The following is a 26596-nucleotide window of genomic DNA, read 5'->3' on the forward strand; positions in this document are numbered from 1 at the left end:
GAAGCTAAGCGCAGAGCTCGTTGCAACAGCTCACAAGAATGAGAGCAATGGGTGAAGAGGATCCAGAGGTACAAACACGCAGTCAGAAAATAAGCTAGTCATGGGGATGAAAAGTACAGCATGGGGAATATCATCAGTAATACTGTAATCACGTTATCACGGTGAGCACCGTGTAATGTACAGACTTGTCAAATCACTATGTTGTGTGCCTGAAACCAATATGATATTGTATGTCAACTATACTTAGATTAAAAGTTAAAATCTTATACTGTAGCCTGGCTGTATGAAAATGACTAGTACATGGGCTTGGTAAAATCTCCTGTTATGGGGAGATTCTGTCATAAGTGCTTTGTTTTTTTTAAGATTTTATTCATTTATTTGACAGAGAGAGCGCACAAGCAGGGCGAGAGGCAGGCAGAGGGAGAAGCAGGCTCCTCGCGGAGCAGGGAGCCCGATGCAGGGCTCGATCCCAGGGTCCTGGGATCATGACCTGAGCCGAAGGCAGACGCTTAACGACTGAGCCACCCTAGGCACCCCGAATCTAAATATTTTTTTTTAAGATTTTATTTATTTATTTGACACAGAGAGAGAGGGAACCAAGCAAGGGGAGTGGGAGAGGGAGAAGCAGGCTTCCCGCCAAGCAGGGAGCCTGATGTGGGACTCGATCCCAGGACCCTGGGATCATGACCTGAGCCGAAGGCAGACGCTTAACGACTGAGCCACCCAGGCGCCCCGAATCTAAATATTTTTTTTTAAGATTTTATTTATTTCTTTGACAGAGAGAGACACAGCAAGAGAGGGAACACAAGCAGGGGGAGTGGGAGAGGGAGAAGCAGGCTTCCCGCTGAGCAGGGAGCCCAATGCGAGGCTCGATCCCAGGACCCTGGGATCAAGACCTGAGCCGAAGGCAGACGCTTAACGACCGAGCCATCCAGGCGCCAAATATTTTTTTAAGATTTTATTTATTCATTTGAGACAGAGAGATACAGAGAGAGAGAGCCTGAGCAGGGAGAGCGGCAAAAGGAGAGGGAGAGCCGGGAGCCCGATGCAGGGCTCGATCCCAGGACCCTGGGATCCTGACCTGAGCCGAAGGCAGACGCTTAACCGACTGAGCCACCCAGGTGCCACATTTGTCTGTGTTTTTAAACTTTGGGGCTGACCCCCAAGCAGAGGTGAGAAAGTGGAGGGAAAGTTGCATCATGCACGAATTGCACAGAGATCTTACGTACCACGTGACAGAATCTTCAGAGTCCTGTTGTCTCTGCCGTCCCATGGGCTAGTTAGTGCTAGACTACCCTTCACCTCAACATTTGACTTCAGAATTTAAAGATTTTATTTTTAGCCTGTAGAATACATGTATGTTTTCCCTTGAAAATATTTTCCTTTTTCACTTTCAAAACTGGAGTCAACTTTATGAGAAACCTCCCCTTGGGGGCTGCTTCATGCTGGGATGTGCCCTGGGAGGGCTTGCAAGCTGTTAGCAGGTAAGTCTGGGAACACGTCCCAAGGTGCAGGAGTGTTCACAGCTTTGGGGGGAAATCAATCCATTCCTTCAATATATGTAGATCCAGTGAGCTGTAGGCTTTAGTAGTATCAGTCAAATAGTTTTTTTTTAAAGAGACACCCAGGGGTTCCTGGGTGGCTCAGTCAGTTAAGCGTCTGCCTTCAGCTCAGGTCATGATCTCAGGATCCTGGGATCGAGCCCCGAGTCAGGCTCCCTGCTCAGTGAGGAGTCTACTTCTCCCTTTGCCCCTCCCCCTGCTCATGCTTGCTCTCTCGAATAAGTAAATAAAATCTTTTTTAAAACATAAAGAGACACCCAAACTCTCAACAGTGATGAGTTATAAAAACTACCATCAAATCCTCAAGTTACTAAGGACTGCAGCCTTGCTTCCCACCCGTGTCTCCCTGGGGATTGTGAATTCCATAGAGTTCTTCTCTGACAGCCAAGAACTGCTTCTATAATTCTAGAAACCTTTCCAGGAGCCATTCATTCCCCACCCCCCGCCCCCCGCCCCGGTATACCATCTGTCTCAGATGATTTAAAACCTAGAAACCAGTTAGTAAATAAATGTCATCCTCTTGCAGTACTTGTAAGTACCGTGCTCTTGGTGAGCACCTTATCATTTTAACATGAGAAATGCTATTTTAAGTAGGATATCATAGACCTGAATTGAAGAGGTACCACCTATAAAATATCATTGAGCAATATCACTGTATTGCCATAAAACTCAATGGGGAATAGTGATTAACTAAACTGGATCTCAGGATGAAGATGCTGTGCAGAACTTGGCCACAAAATTCTCATCCCCAAAGCATCTCAACAGAAAGACCCACTCATGAAGAAAGGGTCCTCTGGATGGAAAACACTTCAGAAGTGACAACCCCTGGATGCCCGAGCCATGGCTCTGACCAGTACAGGGGCTAAAGGGGAGGAGAATCTGGACTGGCACTCGTCCCAGGGGCCAGTCATACTCCTAACAGCACCTCCATCCAAGAACAGGACGGCCAGGAAGAGACAGAGGGCAAAGGCAAAGCTGGAGCAAGAGAGGGACTCAGGGTCTCCAATGCATAGGCACAGAAAGAGGCCCTGAACCACCCTCCTTCATCCCATCTCCAGCACCCCCTCAAGCAATCTGTAGGGTGACAGGGGAGACACAACAGCAATGAAATTAGAAACTGGGTATTTACGGGTTGGTCTTGCTCAGAATGAAGAACGCGCTCCCTTCAGGAATGGGGGCGATTTTCTCCTTCATGTTCAACTCTGAGATTCTGCGAGGACGGGGGCCAGCAGGAACCTCAGGTTCATCCTCCTCCTCCTCCTCTTCCTCTTCCCCTACTTTAAATGAGACACCTTTTTTATAGGCATGAAATAACAATCGCATTCTGGTTTGAATTATTATTCACAATTTCACATGGAGAGTAAACTCTCACATCTATCAGCTTACATTAATCAAAACCCTTCCGAATATGGACTGAGTGAGTGTGGGGGGCCGAGAAGTGTGCCTGTCTGTGAGTGTGTGCAGTTCTGGGAAGGAGGTTCCCAGCGGTTCCAAATCTGACACACGCAGAAGGTATCAGTGGTGGGATTCTCACTGCCATACTCCCAGCACCCAGCTGTTTCCCCAGTAGCCTTGCTCAGCTTCAGCCTGAAAAACTGTGTGTGAGACTTCAAGCCAAACATGATCATCCCCCACCCCCACAGTCCCTGCTACATCAGCAATAAAAGCACCAGCAAATGTGAAAGGGTCAGGTGAGCAGTAATAACAGTAGGAATGGCTCATTGCCTCCTAAAGAGATTTCCCAGAAGAAGAGGGGCTTGCCTGGATCCACTCACACTTTCTCTCCCCACCACCTGGAATTTGGGTTACGTAAGCTACCTGGGTGACCAAGAACAAAGAGCAGGGCTAACTGTTCCACGAGGGGACCAGACCCATGGCCTCGGCAGCCTCACCACCCACCATCACGCCAGCTGGGCTGGCCGGCCACAGACTGAGCCCCTGATCACTGTGTGGTAGCAAAGCCACATCACCCATGAACTGAGAGCCTGTCACTGGCCTCAGCCACCATACCTGGCACATCACAAGGTGGGTAGGGGTCCTTGTCTTCATCCTCTTCTCGATAGTCATCAATTGTAACCTAGGATGACAGAGAGGTCTTGGGAGGAGGGGAGACCCTGACTTCAATGCACTGCAGAGGACCCAAGTGAAGAATCAGCCCTGCCATTCAGCACACAGAGAGAAGCTCTCTCCAAAATGCACATTGCATGAAAGTGCATGCATGCATAGGGACAGGTATCCCCAGTGATGATTCTGCTTCAGACATAGCTCTGAGGGCAGATGAGGAGAAAACGAGTAGAACCTCTACCCAGCCATGGTTAGCCAGCACCATCCACGCCCCTCTCTAACCAACACTGTCCCATACACTGTATGCTAACTGCACGGCAGATTGCTGTCTCCCTGCTAGGATGCGAGTTCCATGCACGCAGGGACCTCGTCGGTCTTTTTCATTGCCGAGCTCCAGTATCTGCCACACGATAACCACTCAATAAGTATTTACTGACTTAGGGAACCAAACAAATGAATGAAAAATCCAGAGCTGTCACAAGTGGGATGAAGTTTGATGGTATAGCCCTGAGCACCCAGATCCCCAATCCCAAGATTCCTTCTGGAGGCACATTTCTACTAACAATCCTCGATTTTAACCCCCCACTGAGAAGATACTAACAGGTCAGGTCTGATGACACAATTCCAATAAAGAAAAAATAAGTGGTCCCCCCAAGTATTTATCATGCTGGTTATTTGGTGAAACATTGATTGATCACCAGCTAGCTGCCTAAATTCACCCAGAATCCCCCTGGGAAGCCAGTGTCTACAATGGTGTGCCACACTCTCACACCAAAATATCACACAGGCTACTTCTCGCGGTGTAAATGGTACATTTGTGACGATATCAACAGATTCATTTTGAAACAGAAAGGGGAGAAGTGTTTCAGGACATATACCTTATTGTCACTGTTGGCTATCTGGTTGACTTCTGGTTTGTTGTTCTTTTTATTCTCCAGGCTCTCTTTTCTACAGAGAAAAGAACACGAGAAACCAAATAACCATATTGCTATGTACAAAAATGCTAATCCAGACTCGGAATCCACAGTGGCCTGATGAAGGACAGAATTTAATTGGAAACAACTCTAAAAGCGAGAACACAGCACAACCCACACTCAGAGCTTCCCGTTCACCTCAGTGCGCTGGGTTCATTACACGGATCATCTTATTAGAATTCTCATGTGAGAGCTCATCAGCATCAAACACATAATTTATTTTATGACACCAAAATTAACCACAGGGATTCTTTAAGCATGGGACCATGTGACTCCTACTCTCAGCTCTGAGGGAAGGAGAGCCGAGGGCCTGGGTTCTGCCCAAGATTCCATCCTCGGGTGAAAACAGGGTTACCTGGCAATCTTTTTCCTCTCCTTCTCTTCAGCTTCCTCTTTCTGGGCAGTATTCAAACTTTCAGCATCAGCCAGATTGTCTACAGCGATGGCCAAGAAGACATTCAGTAGGATATCTAGTTTGAACATTTTAAGGGAACAACACAATTTCTAAATGCAACTACTTGTGGTCGACAATGGCAATGTCACACCCCTCTGTGCTCCGGAAGGCTGGTAACAGGCGACTGTCCCCTAAGTGCTGTATTCACTTAGGAAGACCAGAAGGCTAGAGCCTGCTTAAAAAACAAAACCAAACCAACAAAAACAAAAAACCCTAGAAACCTGTAGAAGACAGTCTGGAAAGAAGCAAAATTAAGATCCACTAAAAGCCATGAAAACCTATAAACTTCAACATTTCCTTTAATAGGTGTGCATACGTATGTGCTTGCACAAACACGTGTGTCTCCATACACCGAGGTATCTACTGCTATCATACACACTGCATGAAACAATCTATTATATGAACATGGTGTTGTTATGCATTTTGCATTTTGCTTTGTGCATTTTTTCTTTCTTTTAAAACACACACGTACCCATCACATATATATATATATACAGGGCATGCTTTCCCAAATAGACCCTTTTAAAGGCTACACATTATTCAAGATGATGATTGCACAATGCAGTCTGAGTCTTTCCCATCTGAAATGGTCTTCAGAGTCTGCAGATACTCATTCATTCACCGCATAAACACTGATATATTGCCAGATGGTGCCCAACTGTTCTTTTGAATAGCCCCACTATAGCTATATCTTTGACTATGTGGTTGAATATTATTTTTTCAAATCCTAAAAAGTGAGGTGACTGAACAAGCTATCAGGTTTTTGGCTCTTACTAGAATGTTGTATGTGTGGTTTCCTTGGATAGAAGAAAAAATAATTCTGAACAAGATTCCCAAATCTCTTGGAAGATGCCTGTTTCTTATCCACCAGCAGTTAAATACATTTTTTGAGAAGCACAGGGATCAGAGGGAAGTAAGTCAAGATGGCTCCTTCTCTGAACATGCTTGTCCTTGGCTGATGCCTGGTCATCTGCATGCAAGACTGTGGGAGCCCAAGAGCCCCGAGATGGGAGAGGTGTACCACTGTCCCCCAGGCCCTGTGCAATCTGACATCTCAGCTGGGTAACACAAACGTAACCTAACAAAGAGACTGATGATGAAATAGCTTCCAGGGGATATCATCCTTGACTAATCTATTCAAGTCTTTAATGATAGAAACATGAATGAGTTGCATTAAAACTTCCAAAAAGCCTTTGGTATGTTAGACTATGTGTTAAGCAGAGCTGTAATGAGCCCAAGGAAGCGATCTGTCTTGGGCTGGGTGATGGCTTGGTAATGCAAGCCCTCCTCTGATATGTGTGGGATAATGATGGCTCAGGTAGGGATTGGTGCAGGACTAACTGTATTGAGAATTCCTACCAGTGATCTCAATGAAGAAATAATATATCCTTCGTCTTGCAATGATACCAAACTCTTTTGAGTAGTGGAAAGCACATCCAGAGTAATAAACCATAGAAAAATCTTGCAAGTTTGTAATAGACAGTTTCCAAGAGCAAACACCCATCATCTATATTTAGAGGCATTACCCAGACCCTCCTAAATAGTGGTGTGCTCTGGAATTCACTCAAAAAGATCCAGACACCTCCAACATGCTGGGGATTGTGCTGGGTGCTAGGGACATGATGGACCAGAGCCCCTACTCTCATGTAGGGGGAGACAGAACATAAACTACTTAAGCATTTCAGATAGTGATACATGTATTACAAAAAACAAAACAAAACACACAACATGTAACCAGAATGAGTGTGGCCGGGGAATACTTCTCCACATACCTAAAGCCAGAAGGGTTCTGGCCTGAAGGGTTCATGGAGGAGAGCACAATAAGAAAACAGTGATCATTCCTTTAACAAGCATTTACCAAGGGCCAACTATGTGCAAGACCCTCCACTATAAGCCATGAGAGATGTGAATACAAAGAAGGGATTCCTGACTCAAGAAGCTTCTTGTTGAGCTGGGGGGATGGAGAAGCACCCATTCCAAATCCAGTAGGACCTGGCCCCCCATGCAGTAGAAGCTATAAGGATGAATTGGGTAGGAGAGTTCACCTCAGGGTAGGAGGGGTGTTGGAGCTGCCTGAGGGACTAGTGGGGTTTCTGTGTATTGTCCTTAGAAGTTTGTGCTGGGGCTTCTGCACAGAGGACAACTCACTAAAGAACAAGGGGAAGACAGCTGAAGGAATCTGAGGCTTCTTAGAAGAATCCAGGTAGGATTCTTCAAAATAAAAAAGTGAAGACCAAGAGGTGGTATTCACATATTTGTACAACTGCTCTTTCGCCAAACCCTCATGGAGGGTTCCATACGCCAGGTCTGTGCCAGTCAGGGAGGTCAGAGAGAGAGAGAGAGAGAAGACACAACCAAAAGTTACAGGGTCATAAAGGGTCTGATTGAGGGAAAGAGAGATCTAAAGTTCCAGAAGTCTAGAATTAGGGAGGGCCTCTTGCCAGGGAAAAGGAATAAAAGGAGTCAGAAAAGAGCTCAGAGCCTAACACAGCAGTTAGTCAATGGATACTTGATCCCCAGAGATGTACAGATCAGCAAAGCCAAATCTGGTCCGGGGAGCTTATGTCAAGTCATTGACAATGGGTCCCCACTGGTTAGGAAGGGTCTCAAGAGACACAGATGAACCCTAACCTCCCAAGCATGACGGCACGGAAGACCACTCGGCTCTGCCCTAAGCCTTCCCTTGGGACCGGTACAGGAGCTGTGACGCCAAGCTGGGTGACAACGAGAACAGCCCACGCATTGTCCCATGCTCCCTTCCCCAGTTTGCTCATTCCTCAAAGGCTACTGGAACTCTGACCCCACCATGCCATCCCAGTGACAGTGAAGGGGAGCAGATATTGGGCTAACAAGGTAAGGGCATTCATCTCCCCACCCCAGCGGCCGCCACCACCACTACCACCGAAGGGAAGTTCAGACAGGGAGAAACAAAGCGAGATGATGATGACAAAGCCCCTGGTCAGCTTGAAGGATACAGTTACCACAAATGAAGAGGATGATGAAGTAGATGCAGACGATCATCCCTGAGGAGGACGGGCCGCCATAGGCCATAATGCCATCATACATCACGGCGTTCCAGTCTTCTCCTGTCAGGATCTAAGAGGCCAAAACCGCGGTCAGTCCACACGCAGCTGGACCGCAGCTCCCGACGGCCCTCCAGAACCCACCGGGGGCCGCCCAAATCTGGTTTGAGCTGCCTTTTGCTGTGCTCAACAAATCCATCGGTTACCCAGTAGAGTTTTCAAAACACTGTTTTCAATTACACAAACACAGGAGTTAATTCTTCACATGGAACTAAAGCAGCACTACATATAAGACCTACCTAATCTTTGATGACACCCCAGTTCTGCACCACCACCCCCCGGAGAGGATGCTGTTGGTGCATCTCTCTCCAGAACCTCTGTGCACATAAGCACACAGATACCCGCCCAGAGGAAAGAGGTAATTGGTGTCTTCTCAGACTTATTGGACATAAAGGATGTCATACTATATGATTTTTCTGCATTTGCTTTTTTTTTTTCCACTCAACAATATACTGGAGACTCCCTGTGTCAGTAAGTGCCTTCAATCCTTTCAATGGCTGCCTACTATTCTACACGGTTAATCTATACTAGAAATGGAGAATTAGACCCATGAATCTGTAGAGGCTGGGAATTCCAAATATCTCATGTAAATTTACAAACTATCCAATGAGTAGATACTAATAACTACCGAAATTTCACATGGAATCTTCTCTACTGATGATATCTGATAACTCAATCTATCATGAGGTAAGATCAGATGAACCTAAATAGCATTTTAAAAACATACTATCTAAAAAATAATAATAATAAATAAATAAAAATAAACCATACCATCTTCCAGAGAGAGAAAGAGAGAGAGAGTGCATGTGCTTCTGTATTGTCTATCTGCCCCAGACACTTTAAAAAATAAAACTGTCATGGCTCACAACCCAACAGAAGTATGGGTGAATGATTTCAAAAGATAAAGCAGTTCCCAGGAAAGGAACTTAGTGGCTCTTAGTCACACGAGAACATTCAGGTTCACTCCTGATAAGAGAAATAGGCATTAAAACTACAAGATACCATTTTCACCTGTCAGACAACCATCAAACAGTTTGAACACCCACTGTGGTAAAAAGCAGTGAGGTGTCGGACAGCGTCCACACCCCATCCCTGGAGGATGGACTGCCACTACTTTGAGGAGCGTGCCGGGCAAGAGTATAAGTGTTAGAAATGGACACACACTGTTCGAAACAGCAATTCCACCTCTGGGGAATTTACCCTACAATCTACACTCACACACGTGTCCATGGTGTGTGTTCAAGGTCACCCATTGAGCCGAGGCCGGCCACAATGAAATATTCATCGGCTAGGGACTGGTTACATGAATTAGGGGACATCCACACACAGAATTTTTGCAGAATCGAAAAGTAGGAGGCAAACTCTTATGGACCAATAAGATAGATTCTTAAGGACACTTGAAATGGTGAGAAGCTGGAAAACGGCACATAAAATGAGCTACCATCTACATCATAGGACATTCATTGGGAGGTAGGTTGGTTGGTAGGTTCACTGATTTACATCTAAGGGCAAATACATCTCAAAGAATACACAGAAACTATTCAATGGTGATTGTTCCCCAAAGGAGAAATTGGTGGCTGGGTGGGAAGGAGACTCATTTGTTACTTTATATCCTTTTGTAAACATCTGAATTTTGTGCCACACACAGGTGCTACCAAAAACCACCACCACCATACGGGTTTCTCTGGAAGAAAACAGAAAAAAGAATAACTAATCAGTGGCTAAAAATTAAGTATAATCTAAAAAAATTAAAGTATATTTCAAAAAAGTATGGCCCCATAGCAGCGACAGTAATTCTATTCTCCTCAAAATGACCAAGTGGAAACGAATCTTACAGATCATTCCCTCTAGTCTCCTGGTTTTTTGTTTCATTTTTGTTTTTTTTTTCCACAAAGGATAGTGACTTTCCAAGGTCACAGAGCCGAGCACTGAAAGGGCCGGCAGGGGACCTCGATGTCTGCGGTCCCTCCCACCAGGCCTTCCTGCCTCCCAGGCCGGGCTCCGGAGCTCGCTGATGGCACATGTGAAAAGCGACAAGGGCAGATGGGTCTTTAAAATTTATCTGCCGGCTCCGTAGCTTAGGGGTTAGAGCACTGGTCTCGTAAAATTTATCTGCCACTGTCTGTTTAAGGAAGGGTTTCGGCTCACAACGTAGGAAGAGGGGGTTGAGAACACCTCCGCTTAAAGCCAGGCGGGGTGTGGAGGTCGCTGCTCTGAGTGCAGAGCCACCTGCCGAGCCACCTGCCACCATCCCTGCATCTCAGCCTCGTCGCCTGCACACAGGCTCCATGCTCGGGGCCTGCCGGTCCCTGTTACATCACAGGAGGGAGAAGCAAGGGGGCAGAAGGCTGTCACAACTCTTCTAGCACCCTGATTCCTCTGACTACACACCGGAGCATGAGGGCTTTAGAATTCACCTCCTTGCACAAACCCGTTAGATCCAGGATCACAAAACTTGCCTGCAATCAAAAATTCACAAAGAACAGGAAGAGGATTATAGAGCCTATCTCCCAGGAACCTTGGAAACCTCACAAAATCAAACAGATGTTTTTGGTTTATTATTCTGTCCCATATCCAGTGGTCTTACGAAAACATGAAATCACGCCCCCTAGATAGCTGGAGTCAGGTGCGCAACAATCGACTTCAGTGGCGCAGGATTTGTCAGAGCATTACTGGGGCAGAGGTCACTAATCCCAGCAGAATCATCCTGTCTTCCCGAGCTGTGAAGGGACAGGATGGCGTCTCACACGGCCTCCTCACATGGGCTCACCTGGAAGACTGTCAGAAGGGCTTGAGGGAAATTGTCAAAGGTGCTCCGCTTGGTCTGCGTTTCGTCAAAATTAAACTTGCCACCAAACAGCTGCATCCCAAGCAAGGAAAAGATGATGATGAAGAGAAAAAGCAGAAGCAACAGCGAAGCGATGGACTTCATGGAGTTTAACAAGGAGGCCACTAAGTTGCTCAGGGAAGTCCAGTGCCTACAAGTCAAGATGGGGGTGTGAGCGCACAACGCGCACGGGACACAGCGGACATCACGGGGCCAGGATGCAGCTGCTCACCACCCCCCAGCCAGAAAACGCCTGCAGTGAGTTACACGCGCTCTCACCTGGTCACCTTGAAAATCCTTAAGAGGCGCACACACCGAAACACAGAGATCCCCAGGGGAGACATGATCTCCAGCTCCACCAAGATGGTCTCGGTAATTCCACCGCACACCACGAAGCAATCAAACCGGTTAAAGAGAGAGACGAAATATGCCTGGAGACCCAAGCTATACATTTTTACCAGCATCTCGCAGGTGAACAGAGCCAGGAGGACTTTGTTAGCGATATCTGGAAAGACAAAGGGTCTCATCGTGGGTGTGGCTCAGACTGGTTTTCCCTCCCCAGACCTCCCTCCCACCGGTCTCTGCTGGAAATGCCCCAACACCTTGCCCCGGTCTTCGTGATGGCCCCCATTACAGACATGTGGCACCAACGTTTATGGTCTGTGTGCCGGGTTCTAGTCCTACGTCTATTACCACCTAGATGTGGGACTCTGGAGAAGTCCCTTGAGTTCTCTGTGCCCCAGTTTCACCAACTATAAAATGGGGAGGAGCAGGTTTACCATACAATCTCTGAGGCTTTCTAGCCCTAAAAGCCTGTGCTCCTGCATTTACACCAACGTATTATATTTTTTGTTTCAATCAGTCACAGAAAAGCCAGTCTGGTCTTGATTAGGGCACCATGAGATAAGCAGCAGTTGTCTATCAGAGTCACTTCTAACCACAGAAAACAGCACCCAGCAGGCTGGAGAGCTAGACAGAAATAGGACCTCCCCATGGATCACAACTGACCAACTCAGAACAGGCTGTCTCTGGGGATGAGCTCCTGTCCCACACTCCTGGTGCCTTCCAGGTAGGGGAGAAACAACCACTTGCCAAGAATACCATATGGGAAAATAAAGCTTCCAGTGGGGGTGGGGAGAAGGGGGATGAGGTCCCTTCCAACTACAAGATTCCTTGGCCCTAGGCTGTCATAGGGTTAAGACGGAGAACACAGAGATCCCCAGGGGAGACATGATCTCCAGCTCCACCAAGATGGTCTCGGTAATTCCACCGCACACCACAAAGCAATCAAACCGGTTAAAGAGACAAAATATGCCAGAGACGAAATACGGCATCAGCTGGCCCCAGCACACCATGTGGGCTGCGCCCCCACCACTCCAGGTGCAGCCTGGGTTTGGATGGTTCCTCTGGCTTCTAGCACCCCTGGAAATGTCCTGTCACTACACATGGATCAGCTAAGACTAAACTGCAGCTGGACAGCCTCAGGAAGCCCTAATTCAGGATCAGAACGAAAAGAACACAGTCTCTGCTCGCACCTTGAATCTGCGTCAGCCAGTCAGGCTGGTTGTAGTGCTCAGAGGAAATGGTTAAGGTGTTGAGAAACACCAGGACAATAACCAGCCAGTAAAACGTGACAGACTTCACAGCAGCCCGACATCTTCTGCGATTGAAGCGGTTCCAGCGACGCCAGCGTCGGCTGCAAGAGAAGCAAACGTGACTCTGTGAACAGTAGAAGCGGCCTCTGAATGCCCGATAGACGTCATGAGGACAGAATTTGTCTTTAGTTCTGGAGATCCAGATCAGGGGGTGCAGGAAGGAAAGATGAGAACACATGGCATAGGAATGACACTGGTCTTTAAATACTTTAAATGTGTAATCTTGACCTGCTCGTGCAGTTTCCTTCCTATGGCTTTAGACGACTCCATAATCTGCCATGCACAGTCCTCAAGCCAGCTAGAAAAATCTAGATATTCATAGATTCGTCTGCAGATGCAAAAATTGAGCCTGTACACATATATGCAATTTACATTCCCACCATATGGCACATGGATCTGTTCACACTGCGAGTGTAGAGAGCCGTTTGGCTTCTCATACACATCTCTTGCGGCATCTTAATCATCATACAGAATTTATCAGGCAGCAAAGTGCTCCAAACCCAGATTTCCTTTTACAGAAACTTTTGGTCCTTTCTTAAATCTGGGAGGTTTCTCTGGAGCCTGGCAGACTTGTCAAAGCCGAGTAGGACATGAGTCTTCATACTGAGTCATCCGGTGCCCTTTCTAACTAGTGAGGCTCAAAATATACCTTCAGGAGAAGAGCCAATATTGAATTGTGTTTTCATACAAATAAAATGAGCTGAGCCAGACAGACAAGTAGCATGTCCTCTACTGACTTTTAGTTCCGGCTTGTAATTAGGTTAAGTATTCCCTCCCTTAGCCTGTTCTCCCTGTGGGAAAAGTTCCCTGCCACAGGACGGACTGGTGAAGTGGGTCCCGGGAAAAGGCCAGCCGAGTAGTGATGCCAGCCCTGTGCAGGCTGTGCTCATGGATGGGAACGGTGGACACTTCCTCCAGGGACCTGAGTCAGAGGAATCCCCGGGCTGCGTCCTGGCTGCAGCTCTGGCTGACCCAGCTGCTTTGCTATGCTGAACACACCATAACCCAGGGACCAGGCAAAGAAAGAACTGTGCCCACTCTTCAACGAGACCTGCAACTAGAAAAGTGCGCTTTGTTCTTGCTCTTGCTATGTGGTTTCCAGTGGTAATAGTGGCTGGAAACATGATGACCAGCATAGAAAAACCCCACTGAGGACACTGAAGCCTGCCCCTGAGGCTGGGTTTCTCCTGCGATGCATAATTCAGTACACACAAGCAAGGTGGTCTGAAAAAGGACCAGTGTTGGGTCTATTTATGCTGCAGTAACAAGTCTCAAGTGTCTCCCAAATCTTGGAAGCCTCACTGTCCCATCTCCTGAAGGCCTGCAGCACTTCCCATCCTGCCCCTCACTTGGGGCTCCAGACACTGGGTCTACACAGGTGAAGAAGACGCACCGTCCTATAGCCTCTGATCTTGAAAAGCATGCAAGGTTGGGGCAAATAATTATCCATCCCCACTCAGTGATGTACTCAGCATCCTGGGTACAGGAACAAAAAGACAGGAGCAGCAAATGCTCTTTGCAAGAGTCAGGAAAGGTCTCCCTGAAAAGCTGAGATTTGGGCTGGCTCTGGTTAAGAGAGTAAGAGTTCACCAGGGGCAGACAGGATGGCACTCCACCCAGAAGGGACTGCATGGCCAAGGGGACTGAGGTGGGAAGAAATAGAGCCTGGTGAAAACGGACAGCAGTCCAGTAGAGCCAGAGTGGGGAGTGTGGGAGGGGTGCCAAAAGATCAGGCCAGAATGTGAGCCGGGGGCCAAATGATGAAGGAAGGTATATGCCCTCTGGCAATAGGGAGTCAGGGAAGGGCTTCCAATTGTTTTTAAAGTCAGGTTTATTGAGATACAATCGACATACGATAATTATTAATATTTAGGTATAGGGTTTGTAACCACCACCACAATCAAGAGGTAGAATATTTCCATCACTCAAAGAACTTCCCTCCTAGCTCTTTGTAATAGGTAACCCACCCTCCTCACCTCAGCCCCTGACAGCTACTGATCTGCTTTTTGTCCCTATCGTTTTGTTTTATCCAGGATGTCCTATAAAGAGAATCATACAATATAGAGCTTTCTGAGACTGGCTTCTTTCACTTAGCAAAAATACTTTCCAGACTCATTTGTGTTGTATCTACCAGCAGTTTTTTCCTTATTGCTGAGCATTATTCCAACATATGCATGAACTACAACTTGTCTACCAATTCACCATCTTATGGACATTGGATTTACTTACAGTTTTCAGCAATTGTATACAAAGCTGCTATAAACTCCTATATAAAAATTGCTCATGCAGGCATATACTGTCATTTTATATGAATACCTCAGAAGGGGAATTGCTGGATCATAGGGTAAATATATGTTTAACTTTCCAAGAAACCACCAATTTGTTTTTAAAATGGCCATGCCACGCACCATGCAGGAACACATGGGAATTCCCACTGATCTGCATCCTTATCAGAACTTGGTATTGTCAGATTTTAAAATTTGATCCACAGGTATAAAAAATGTTCTAAAAGGTGTGCAGTGGTGTCTCATTGTGATTCCAATTTGCATTTTCTTAGTGACCAATGGTCATTCTATGTGCTTCTTTGCCATCCGTAGCTTTTTTGGTGACATGCCTGTTGAAATCTATTGGCCATTTTTTTGTTGTTTTCTTATTACTCACATCATTATTACATAGTATTCTTTTTATATAGTGGATACTAGTCTTTTATATCAAATGTTTTGCAAGTATTTTTTCTTCTGGTCTGAAGCTTATCTACTCAGATGGCCAGTATTTCGGGTGTTATATCCAAGAAGAAACCTTTGGCCAACCCAAGGTCACAAAGACTTTGTATGTTTTCTTCTAGAATGTTTACAATTTTAGGTTTTACATTTATTCCTAAGTCCATTTTAAGTTAATTTTTATATATGGTGGTAAAATGTCATTTTTAATTGAAAAATAACATTTACATGGAAAAGTACACAAATCATAGGTATATGGTTCAATGAGCTTTTAGCAACTAAACATGTAACCTGCATCTAGAGCAAGGAACAGAAAGAACATCACTAGCACCTCAGAAGACCTCTCGAACTCGGACCTCTCGGACTTTCCCCTCCATAGAAGACTTTTAAGCAGAAAAGTGAGAAGAAATGTGTCTCTTTGAGAAATGACTCGGGGTGGGGGCAATATAAAGGGTGGATTAGTGACAAGAAATTGTTCATTGTTGCAGCTCATTGCTTTGTTTTGGGGCAAGATCTTCAGCACCTACTATGCTTCTCTCCAAGGCAGGTATTGAATATTGACTGGACAGACTGATCTTCGATATGAATGTCCTCGCCCATCGAGTAAAAATCAAGTCTAGAGCATCTCCATGTATAATAGAGAAGTTAGAAAGTAAAACACCAACACACAGGCTTAAGAAAAAATAGATGATACTGACCTGAGCTTGGATTTTGAGATGGCTTGGCTGAAAGAAAGACAAAAAGAAAAGGATTTCTGTTAGGAAGGCTTGAGCATACGCTCCCCATCACTTCAGCTGGGAGATCAGAAAAGCCATGCACAGAAGCCTGGGCTCAGCATCCCCAGCTCCCCCAGTGAGCCATCAGGGGTGAGAGCAGAGCAGGAGACAAGACACCCTCCAGGGCCCAGGCACGAGAAGACTCTTAGCCAGCGGCCCTGCACAGCCCTGTCAGAGGCCATGATGCCCGGGGTTCTTCTCCCCAGACCCCACTTCCCCAGACTGAAGTCAGGGGGGCCTCCCCTGCTCGCCTCTCAGCCACTCAGCAGTAGCATGTGCTGCTGCTACAGCAAAAAGAGCACTGGACTAGGAGTCCTAGCTCTGCTCTTTACTAACTGCATGGCTTCAGGCAAGCAGCACACCTTGTTGAGCCTCAGTGTTCTCATCTGTAAAATGAGGAAGACGAATCCATCCCCCTGCCTACTTCACAATGCTGTAGGGAGGGCAGAGCAAGACAAGAGAGGCAAATTCACTTCTTAAACTGCTGAGCGTTCTGCCCAGAACACATCATTTTTATGAATCACTGCCAAGAAGATCAAATTCTCTTAAAAACACCGCCTCTACTTTACAGAGGTAAGACCTAAGGGATATCAGCAGGAAGCAAATGAACCAAAATTGCATGGGCTCCCCAAAGCAGGCAGTACTCTGCACATTGCACATTGCTGGTCCCCGCTGGGGACCAGGTCATCGAGACAGAAGCCAACAGGGGTGAATGTGGTGGCGCCCTCCACCGTTAGGAGAGGGTGGTGCAGGGCTCCCCAAACAAGTGCAGTGAGGTCTCAGGGTCCAGCCGCCACGCAGGAGATTGGGGGAACCCGCCAGGGAAGGAAAACTGAAATATGCAGCACATTCTGTCAGCCACTCTGCCATACAAGCTCCTCGTCAAAGCACTGATGCCAACACCAGACCGGGAAGAGAATCAGGCCTGTTACCCCCACCGCCGACACCCAGAGGGCCCAGCCTTGGCCGTGCCTCTTCTTTTCCACCAGCACCTAGTGGACACAGTGGAATTGTCGGGTTACCCGGCACGCCTCGCGGCAGGCTCCACCTCGGCAGGATGGGCTGCTCTAGGGCAAGAGGCATGTGAAACGCCGGGGGTCTGGGGGTCTGGGGGCCTGGGATGGGATGGATGGGGAGGGGGACCAAGGGGTCCAGGGTGAGCCCACCCACCCCTCGTGCATCTGAGGCTATGGCCTGGGGTGCCTGCCCCACAGGTGCTCCCCTAAGAAGACAGGAGGAGGCAGGAGGGCAAGCGGCCTCCACACTCACCAGAGACTCCCACAGCCACCTTGGTTCTCGCCTCCGCCACTCACGTTCTCTGTGTTCACCGACTCGGTCTCGCTGGTGGGCATGCTGGCTGCGGGGAGAAGACAAGGCTTTAGCCGGCATGCTGGAGGCGCCGCATGCCCAGGAGTGGGCCGGTTGCAGATCGCCGCCTCCAGGCAGGCCCTCTGGGAGCCCAGGAGGAGGGCGAGGAAGGGTGAGAGGCCAGGCACCTCTATGGCAAGGGAGTCCCTGCTTCCGTGATCTGCCGATCTGCCGAGAAAGCCCACAGAGAACTACTCCCCTCCTGAACAGGAGGAAGCTCTGTCCATTCAGACACTTCTCAAGAAGCCTAGGGGCCGAACTGAACCCAGCTGCTGTGCCTGGCACGAGCTTATTCTCTTACCTTCCAGGAGTGCACTGAGAGTCCACCAAAACAACTCAAGCTACAGTGGCATCTTTGCTGGCCCCAACTGGTGTTCTCTAGAAAATCTGTGACTAGACCAGTATTTCATACATGAATTCTTATTGTAAATATACTGAAGGAGAAGAGGTATTGGATGCAGGAGGACATGAAGGTATCAAGCACAAAATCTTTTTAAAAATTTAAGAACTCTACTCATTAGTAGCTAATTTATCTGCTAAGTTCCACTGAGCTTGTGAAGCCAACATGAGGAAGGCTCTTTCCAAAGCAACCAGAACTAGAGCACAAAGGAAGTACAGTCTTACAGGTAGAAGGTTTTCTCCCAAGCAGTGACCAGAGGGCAAAACGGACTGTGGTCTCGGTGTCACCGGGGTCTCTGGGCATGTCTCATTCCTCTACAGCTGGATCCTGAGCAGAGGAAGTAGAGGGAATGTAGAAATGCACCAGCTGTGATGGGAGGCCCAGGGACCCACCATCTGGCATGTGGGCATTATTTCTCATCCTCCTGATTCAACCTTATAAGCATCCTAAAAATGTGTTGGAGCCGGGCCATGAAGGAGATGGAGGGCACAAAGAATTGCACCTGCCCTGGAAAACCCATGGATTTCCATGAACTACAAAAAGAGCCACCTCTTTTCTAGAACTCATGCAAGGAGTTCTAGAAACACACAGTAAGGAATAACAAATTCTGCTCTAGGGTTCGGAGAGGGGGTCCTGAAGATGGAAATGTGGGAGAATCGCCCAACCACGTGCATTTTTTGCCCTGATGCATCTTTTTGACCTGTAGCGACCACCTTTATAGACCTTGTGGTATCAACAGGAAGGCCTTCCCCCCTGTGGGCTCCTCTTAGCAAGGATGCCTCCGCTTGGATCTGCAAAAGCTGGTAGTGGTTCTTAGTGCTGTGATGGAGATTCTGAGGCCAGCCCGGGCACGGAGGCCAGGGGAGCTGGGTCAGTGAGCTCTGTGTAGGCGAGGGACACGGTGAATGACAAGGATGAAGGTGGGCCTGACCTGAGAGGCCCAGAGAGCTGAGAAACATCTCTTCTGAGGGCACCAAAGAGAGTCCTTTTCCCTCTGGGGGCACCCAAGGAACTGAGCCTGCCCGGGTGGGAGATTCACAGCCGTGTCCGGGAGCATTTAGACAAAGGCAGCAAAGACAAAACGAGCAAAACGACAGACCTACGTCACACTACTGATATTCTCTTAGAATAATCTTTCCTCCTCAATTAAGTCAAAAGAAACCAACTACTAACTTTGATTCACTTTTTTTACAATTCCACGTAAAAACCTGTCAAAAATAAACCAAAAATCCTACACAATCAAACCACAGAAAAACCTTTAACAAAAACTCCGTAAAGACACACACACACACACACACACACACACACACACACACACACAGGCACAAAGCTGCTCACGCAGTTCTCGTCTCCAGGACTGATTTATGCTCTGACTTGAAAAGACAAAAACGTTGTAAAATTCAATGAAGTTCACTGCTATGGGCTCCTCCCATAGGTCACCCTTGTCTTAAGTGACAAAGAAAATCACAGTGGGAGACTCCTACAAATATGACCGTGAGTCATCTCTGTGGAACGCTCTTCTTGGTAGTTACTGTCGCCACTAAGGGGCCAGCAGTTGAGAGCATGTGACCCGGGGCAGGAGTGGGGGTCAGTGGGGGGCCCCGGTTAACGTTTGACTGAGCTGGGCACAATCTCACCTCTCTGCAGGCTGCAATGTCCCATGAGGAGAGTGGTGGTGCTCCCTCCACACTCTCGAGGGCCACTTCTGCCTCTCACCGTTTAACGTTTCACGGTTCTACTACTAATCATCCTAGATCTGTAATTATTCTTTCCAAAAGAGCAAACTTCTTCTGAACAGGCTAAGTCACTGTGGCTTTTTACCCTCTGGGGCCCTGTCCCGGGACAAGAGCAGTGCAGTTGCTGTATGTCATTCCTAAAGCTTCTTTTTTTCCAACCATCCGATCAAAGCAGATAAATCACATGCTGCCTACGGGGTGGGGGGCATTTTGCATTTCTAGCTCCGTGCCAGCTATTAGTGAATGAAATGTACTAGTTAGTCCCTGAACATGAGAACCAAGTGGGGAGAAAGATAAGAAACAAAGGCGAACTCCCCAGACAGAAACTAAGAGAGGTTAACGGTGTGGCATGGTGTCAAGGCTGCACTGATGGAGAGAAGTTTCCCTGCCCCCCCAGGCAGACTCCATCCTTCGGTAGCTAAAAGTGGACACTCGGATCAGCCAGATCCCAGTTTAACCCCACCTCTGTGGCTGAACTTCTCCAATGCTCCATTTTCTCATCTGGGGCTATTGGCAGAACTGAGTGAGATAAAATACATGGTGGGTTTTCCCCACAGTCCTGGGTCATCCTATGTGGGTCCACAGTGTCAGGCAATCGGTGAGGCTCAGACATGGTAGTTGTCACCTCAAGAAAGCTCTCCTGGAGCTCCCTGGAAGCAAAGGGACACTCCATGCTGGCCCAAACCCAGGGTCCCTTTGCTCTGACCATTCTTGCAGAGAGACACCTAGTGTGAACAGTCTTCCACACGCCTGAGTCAGCTTTGGCTGTGAAGTAGGCAGGGGGATGGATTCGTCTGCGAACAAACCATGGTTTGTATCTTTTTATCTCGGACGAGTCATTTCTGTCTGACTTTGCCTGCAGTAGAGATAGTAACTTTTCTGTCTTAATGGTTAGACACCGAGAGAGCCACGCACCCATAACAAACAACCTATTCCGGAATGACATCAACCAGAGCTGAGTGAGGGGGAGGCAGAGGAAGAGCACAGTGACTGTGCTAGAATTGGGTGACCTCATTTGGTCCCGGAAATGGACCATGATCCAGTCCCTTCACCTGAGCAGAGGACCCAGGCTCTGGTGGGGGGCCCTGGCAGCCTTTCTCTCTGCTCCAGCCTTTCCCTCCCGGTCACCGGGGAGCACTTCCTTTCCCCAAAGTACGGAGACAGCAGGCCCAGTGGGCAAAAGGAGCTTGTTTGTACATAAGCATTTCACCCTTCACTTGTACTGGGCATTCCTTATATTTAGTGATAAAAAATTGATACGAGTTTCACTTCGCTTAGTCCCATTGGGACTTCATCTATGTTTTTACTATCAGGACAGGAGGATCACAGACTGTTAGAACCGGGACGGGCCTCTGAGATCACATGAAGCAGCTCCGTGATTTCACAGAGGAGAGACCTGACCAACCGGCCTTGGGACGCACAGTCCAGGTGTGAGAAAGCTCTCCTGCTTCCCACCTGGCCACGCCCCCTGGGCTTGTGGTATGTGCTTAAATACACTAGGATATGTTTTGGTATCAGTATATGTTGACATGTATATTGGTATGCCCTTAAAATTATACTTAATATACTGGTACGTGTTGGTATATATTGGCATATCCTTAAAATGCCACACATTAAAAGTTCCAAAAGCCAAGCAAGCCTATTCTCCATCAGTCTTGGTTTGCTGTCCTGATGACCTCAGTTAAACCCCTGAAACCTGGTATGCAGCCAGACCACCTCCAGGAGACCACCCCAACAAAGAGAGAGAACAAGGGTCAAGCCACCGTGGTGACTATTGGGACTTTATGAAAATCCACGTAAGTAAGCCCACGGGAAAATTCCTGGAACACAAGCCCTTTCCCCAACTGGCTGCCATAGCCTCATGGCTGCCCCGTGCAGAGGGAGCACTTTGTCCCCTTCAGGACAGTTTCAACAGAATGGCTGACAAGCGGCTCGCCTAGTTAGGGATGCAGGCTGAGACTCCCCCCGCCGCCCGCCCCCCGCCAAGTCCCATCATGTCATCTAGAGGCAGAAGCAAGCCAAGGGGCCATCTGCATGCAGAGCAGCTGTAAATCCTTTCCCTCACACATTCCAGGGAACTTGAGAGCTCTGTGGAGCAAGTTTGCAGTTTTTTAAAATACAAGTTCTAAAACTATTTCCAGAATCTGGGGTGAAACCAGGCATTAGGACAAGCCTGTGCCTAGAATGGGATGCTGACCTGCACTGCAATTTGCCTGCTGAAAACCTGGGGAAGCGCAGGGCTAATGCTTTGCAAGCTCCTCCAGGCACTGGGATCTCCGAGAGGAGCTGCAGGGCAGACCCCGAGGCTTCAAATGTGGGCCGGCTGAGCAAAGGACCTGAGGGCTGCTGTCGGGGAGGAGGTGATGCCAGACAGCAGCCCAGCGGGCCCTGGACTGCAGACGAAAGCCACCCCAGCCTCCGCAGGCGGGGCCCCGCTGGGAGCGCTCTCTGCGGATGCTGTGCCACATTTTTGCCAAGATCTGCTGCTGGGCCCGGATGCTATCACCAGCAATGCCACACAAAATAAATGGGGGAAACACGCCATTTCTCAGGCCAGCACAACTAACTAGCATTTTCATGGACAAGTGGACCCACATACACGGTGAATGAGTCTGCGTGTGGCTGCAAGTAGGCAGCCCCAAAATTATGTTCACTATTAACAGGCACAGCAAAATCTCCAATCCTTCCATGACAGAGGCTACTCAGCTCAAAAGACACAAGAAGGAATGTCAGAGAAGCTTGGCCTTTGTCACCGGTAACGTGGGGACAAGTCCCTTCCCTTTTCCTCCGTGGGTGTAGCTGGCCAATCTAGAAGAGGAGCTGTTGGGTGATATCATCTGTAAGACCCATTTACAACTCTGACCTGCTTGAACTGCTCTAAAGAGGAAACACCCACAGGCTGTCTGTCTGGTTTTACCACCAGCACCAAGGGGGTTTCCCTTGCACTCCCCCAGCTCGGAGAAGAGAGAGCAGGGAAGCAGTGTTGTGAAGCCCCTGCCCACTGTCCTTCAGAAGGGCTGCCAGGAATCCAGAAGCCTGCCCAGAAGAAGCGTTCCCAAGTCTCCTCCAGGCAGAGCTGCTGGGGAAGGGAGCAGCCCCCCAAGAGTCCTCAGCCAGCCCCGGGAGCCCCGGGACCCATGCCAACTGAGCACAGAGCACCCCAGCATCCTTCTCGAGCCTGGCACACCAAACAGCCTCCTTCACGAATGTCCTGGGCTTCTTGGACAGGACAGGCTCTCTTGCATAGTCAGGGATGCCTCTCCGAATCTGTCCCCAAACCTGAGCAGCCTAAACCTTCTGATCCCTTCCTCTCAACGGGTGGGGGCATGAGGTTGGACAACTGAGCAATGGCAGTCATGGCCGCCTTCCTTGGGAACAGGGGATCCGAAGCCAAGGTCTTGTGGGTTTTTGTTTTTTTTTTTAATCTTATTTGCATGACAAGCATGAGCAGTGCCATGACATCCCCTGAAGGAATTTGCCCATGGTTGCTAGTAGTGACGCCCTCAGCCGTCACAAGGTAACAGACTCTGGTTGCTGTGAAGAAGTCAGCCTCTTCTCGGAGAATGTGGGTCAAGGCCAGACCAAGGTTTCTGTGTCTAAAGCATGAATGATGCCCTGACAATAATTACTTCTGTATGACTAATGACATGGGGAGCACCGTATCCCCATGAGGGCCCTCGCTCCACCAGCCTCATCAGGGGCCTTCTTTGGGGTACTTGGGCATCTCAGTCTATAAAAGACCTCCCCCACTCAAAATATAAAGTGTCCTGAAAATATGAGGCTTCTTCCTCTCTCCACTTGCCTGAGAAAGCTAGCAAAACATCCTTGAAAAATCACAAGGCGCGAGCCCCTGCTCAGGAGGACGGGCACCTGCGTGCCCAAGGAGAGGGCTCTTCTCTTCTGGGGACAGACCACTCATCTTCTCGCGGTAGCCGGCCCAGGGCCAGGGTCCTCCGTCAGTCTTTGAAAATGGTTTTGTCTTATGTCAGTGACAATATTTCCTGCTTACCTGAAGCCCAGTCTTCCTGCAGAGGCCTCCAGGGGCTGCACCAAAGCCAGCTCTTCTTCACAAACCTCTGCAGACACCAAGCCTACGTGAGCCAGCCCCCACCCGGCCCCTAACCGGCTGCCCACCCCCACACAGTTTCCTTCTCATCTCAGGCCCACAATGTGCTCTCCAGAGGCCGAGGGGCTTATGTCTGATACTCCGTTCTCGTCCACTCCAAAAGCCTTCAGTCCGACCACCCATGGCTTGTTCCAATTCCTACAACCTACGAGCTCAACGTTCCCATGACGGCAGAGGCTACTACCAAGCGAACAGTGCAGTGTGTCCCCTCTGCTCCCTTGGCAGTTGGCTTGGTGGCCCTATTTACAGTCAAATCGACTCTTCCTCGGAGTCGACCGACCAGGGCCGACCTCAGGGGAAGCAACTAGGTAAACCGTGTGGGGTGCAGAGGCAAAGCCCCGCACTGCTGTAAGGCTGCGGTGGTGGTTTGGCAGGCAGGACAGGACACCAGCTGTCTGCATTAACTGCTCTGCATTCAGGTGGTCCTGACACTGACCCCAGGTTTCCAGTGAGGGTCTGCGTTTAGCATTCTTTTTTACAGCAGACCTTGAAAATGAACTGTGCTCCCACATGAGCCCTGTCCTCATCCCCGCTCACAAAAGGCAAGTGCCCCCCCCCATCTTCGCATCCTAGAAGTCTGTTTTTAACTTCATTCTTGAAACCCGCACTACTAGCTTTAGTATGTCCCGGGCAAACCAGCCAGAGGGTGGAAAACCAACAGGCCCTGTGAAAAATGTAACCTGGAAAATCAAAATCAATCAAATAAGATCACTGGAATTTCTAAACAGTTTAGATGAAAAAGCATCATTGGGGAAAACTGTTTAAGAAGTCTGTCTTCCAGTCTAAGAATATTCATGCTTAATTAAATAAATGTTCTGAGTGGGTTCAGCTGCTTCTTTAAAAGGTATAGTTCAAACAAAAAGGAAACTGCAATGCCGTCTTGGCAAAACCACACATTTGGGGTAAAGACAAGAAGAAAACAACATGACCAAGTTTCAAAGGAATCAAGCGGTTAAAACATAGGCATCTTATAAACACACCACACGGGCACACACATGCACGTCACACCAGGCCTATGTGCAAGGAGAAGGCTCCAGAAGCCTCGGGAGAGGAGTCTCCCGACGGGAAGTTCAACCTCGGTCGTTTACCGTGATCTTTAGCCCTGCGTTGGTGAAAGCAGCAAAACTTCCTTTTCTTCTTATCCTCTTTTAGCAGGTCGGCCACTGTGACTCCTTCAGGTGGAACACAGGCAATGTTGTTATGATTCGGTAGAGGGCGGCAAGAGCAACGCAAACAGGGCCGGAGGACCTGAGAGGTGGCCGCAGCCCTGGGCTCTGATACGGAAACCCTAACTGTTCTCCTACGTGGACGTCTACAGTTTGGGGTCTGACCAGTAGAGGGGAGGTGCACTTTCTATAGGGAGGATACCAAATGCCTGTCCCTAAAGGACCTGTCCTAAGTAACCAACCAACTAACCCACCGGGGACGAAGCTCCCCAGGGTTTGGCCACCCTGCCAAGAAGGGCGTTTGGGAGCAGGCATTCAGCCGAGGTCAGGAGTCCTGGGTGCTGACCAGCTGGGCGAGTGTGGGAAGGACATGTGGGGGTTTACAAGGTGGGCTCTGGACTTGGACAGACCAGGTCTGATCTCAGCCCTGCCACTTCCTGACTGGATAAGCACGGACAGGTGACCTGCTTTTGCTAAGCCTCTGCTTACCTTAGTGAGTGGTAAATGGTAAATACGGTAACACAGGTGTCGGCAAGGCGTGGTCAGCCATTACGGGTATAACTCCCCTGCGGCCACTAAGGCACAAGAAGAATGATTCTAGGGTCTCCATCTCCCTCTGGCTCTGGGACAGGATATCACAATATCAGCCAGTGGGCTAATCTTCAGGTGGGGCCCCGTGCTCAGGGAAGGGAGCTGCAGGGGCAGTAGGGAAAGAGGAAGGAATGCTGAGTGGGCAAGGACATGAGGACACGGGCACTCGCGAGCACGACTGGTGGGAATGTAAAATGGGTACCAACAGGCATCCTCTCTGACCCAGCAAATCCCTTTCTGGCACTTTCTCCCACAAGAATGTGAACACGTGTGTGCAGACACAGGTGTATGCATCTGCGGGGATTAATGGTGGCTCATCTGCAGACTAGCAGAAACTGAGTTCAAATCCTAGCTTGGCCACTTGATGGGCATGTGACCCTGGGAAGCTACTTAATGTCTCTGTGTTTCAATTTCCCTATCTGTCAAGTTCTTGCCTCCCAGAGCCCTGTGAGGAATAATGGATTTGTGCACCCCTGACCCTTAGAACAGCGTCTGACACATAGGAAGCACTTGATAAATATGAGATGTTCTTATTCTGCATTCTTTCATTGAACAAATAATCACTGGAAACACCTATGTGTGACAAGGATCACGCTAGGTGCCAGCCACACAATGGAGAACAGAAACAGACCCTGTTCCTACCCCCGAGGAGCTCACAGTCTGCACACATCGTTCAGTGAGAAAGGCAAGTGGCTGCACCATCCGAGCTGGATGATCTTACGGTGGGGAACTGCGTGCAGGCTGCGGAAAGAACAGGCCCCCAACTGCCCAGTCTGGTTCTCTCATCCTTTATACACTTTGATATTATATGAATTCTTGGCAATGAGCAAATATTACTTTTGCAATTAAAATATATTAAAAACAAACACACACAACCCTGACTTGGACTCTACAAACCTGGGGGCTAGAGGGCCTTTTCCTCACATCCATGCTGGGGTGCCCATCCCTGAGTCTGTCTCCCTCCAGCTCTTAGGAGACCTACTCAGGGCGGGCATCTGCTCCCCATGCCACCCACCCAACGGAGGGGGGGTCTCCCAGCCGCCCCCAGCGCTGGGCCCACCCCTGTTCTCCTGGTCAGAGGCACTTCCAGCAAC

General features: G+C 48.6%; 1 protein-coding gene across 3 annotated transcripts in view; it reads right to left on the minus strand.

The window, feature by feature from the left end:
• Positions 1-26596, minus strand: part of CACNA1D (calcium voltage-gated channel subunit alpha1 D) — a 297870-nt gene that overhangs the window by 71054 nt on the left and 200220 nt on the right. For 2 of the 3 annotated variants that reach the window (XM_044916847.1, XM_044916841.1), the window contains exons 10-19: positions 17385-17472; positions 16038-16064; positions 12500-12660; positions 11244-11469; positions 10908-11115; positions 8030-8150; positions 4956-5070; positions 4505-4574; positions 3573-3639; positions 2692-2839 (exon numbers count right to left, since the gene is read on the minus strand). In XM_044916847.1, the coding sequence (XP_044772782.1) occupies positions 2692-2839; positions 3573-3639; positions 4505-4574; positions 4956-5070; positions 8030-8150; positions 10908-11115; positions 11244-11469; positions 12500-12660; positions 16038-16064; positions 17385-17472 (1231 nt within the window). Of the gene's footprint in view, positions 1-2691; positions 2840-3572; positions 3640-4504; positions 4575-4955; positions 5071-8029; positions 8151-10907; positions 11116-11243; positions 11470-12499; positions 12661-16037; positions 16065-17047; positions 17108-17384; positions 17473-26596 lie in introns of all 3 variants that reach the window. The other variant, XM_021694968.1, reaches the window with a different exon arrangement.

Source organism: Neomonachus schauinslandi, chromosome 1 (genome assembly GCF_002201575.2).
Source record: "Neomonachus schauinslandi chromosome 1, ASM220157v2, whole genome shotgun sequence".
In the NCBI taxonomy this organism is placed as follows: domain Eukaryota; kingdom Metazoa; phylum Chordata; class Mammalia; order Carnivora; family Phocidae; genus Neomonachus; species Neomonachus schauinslandi.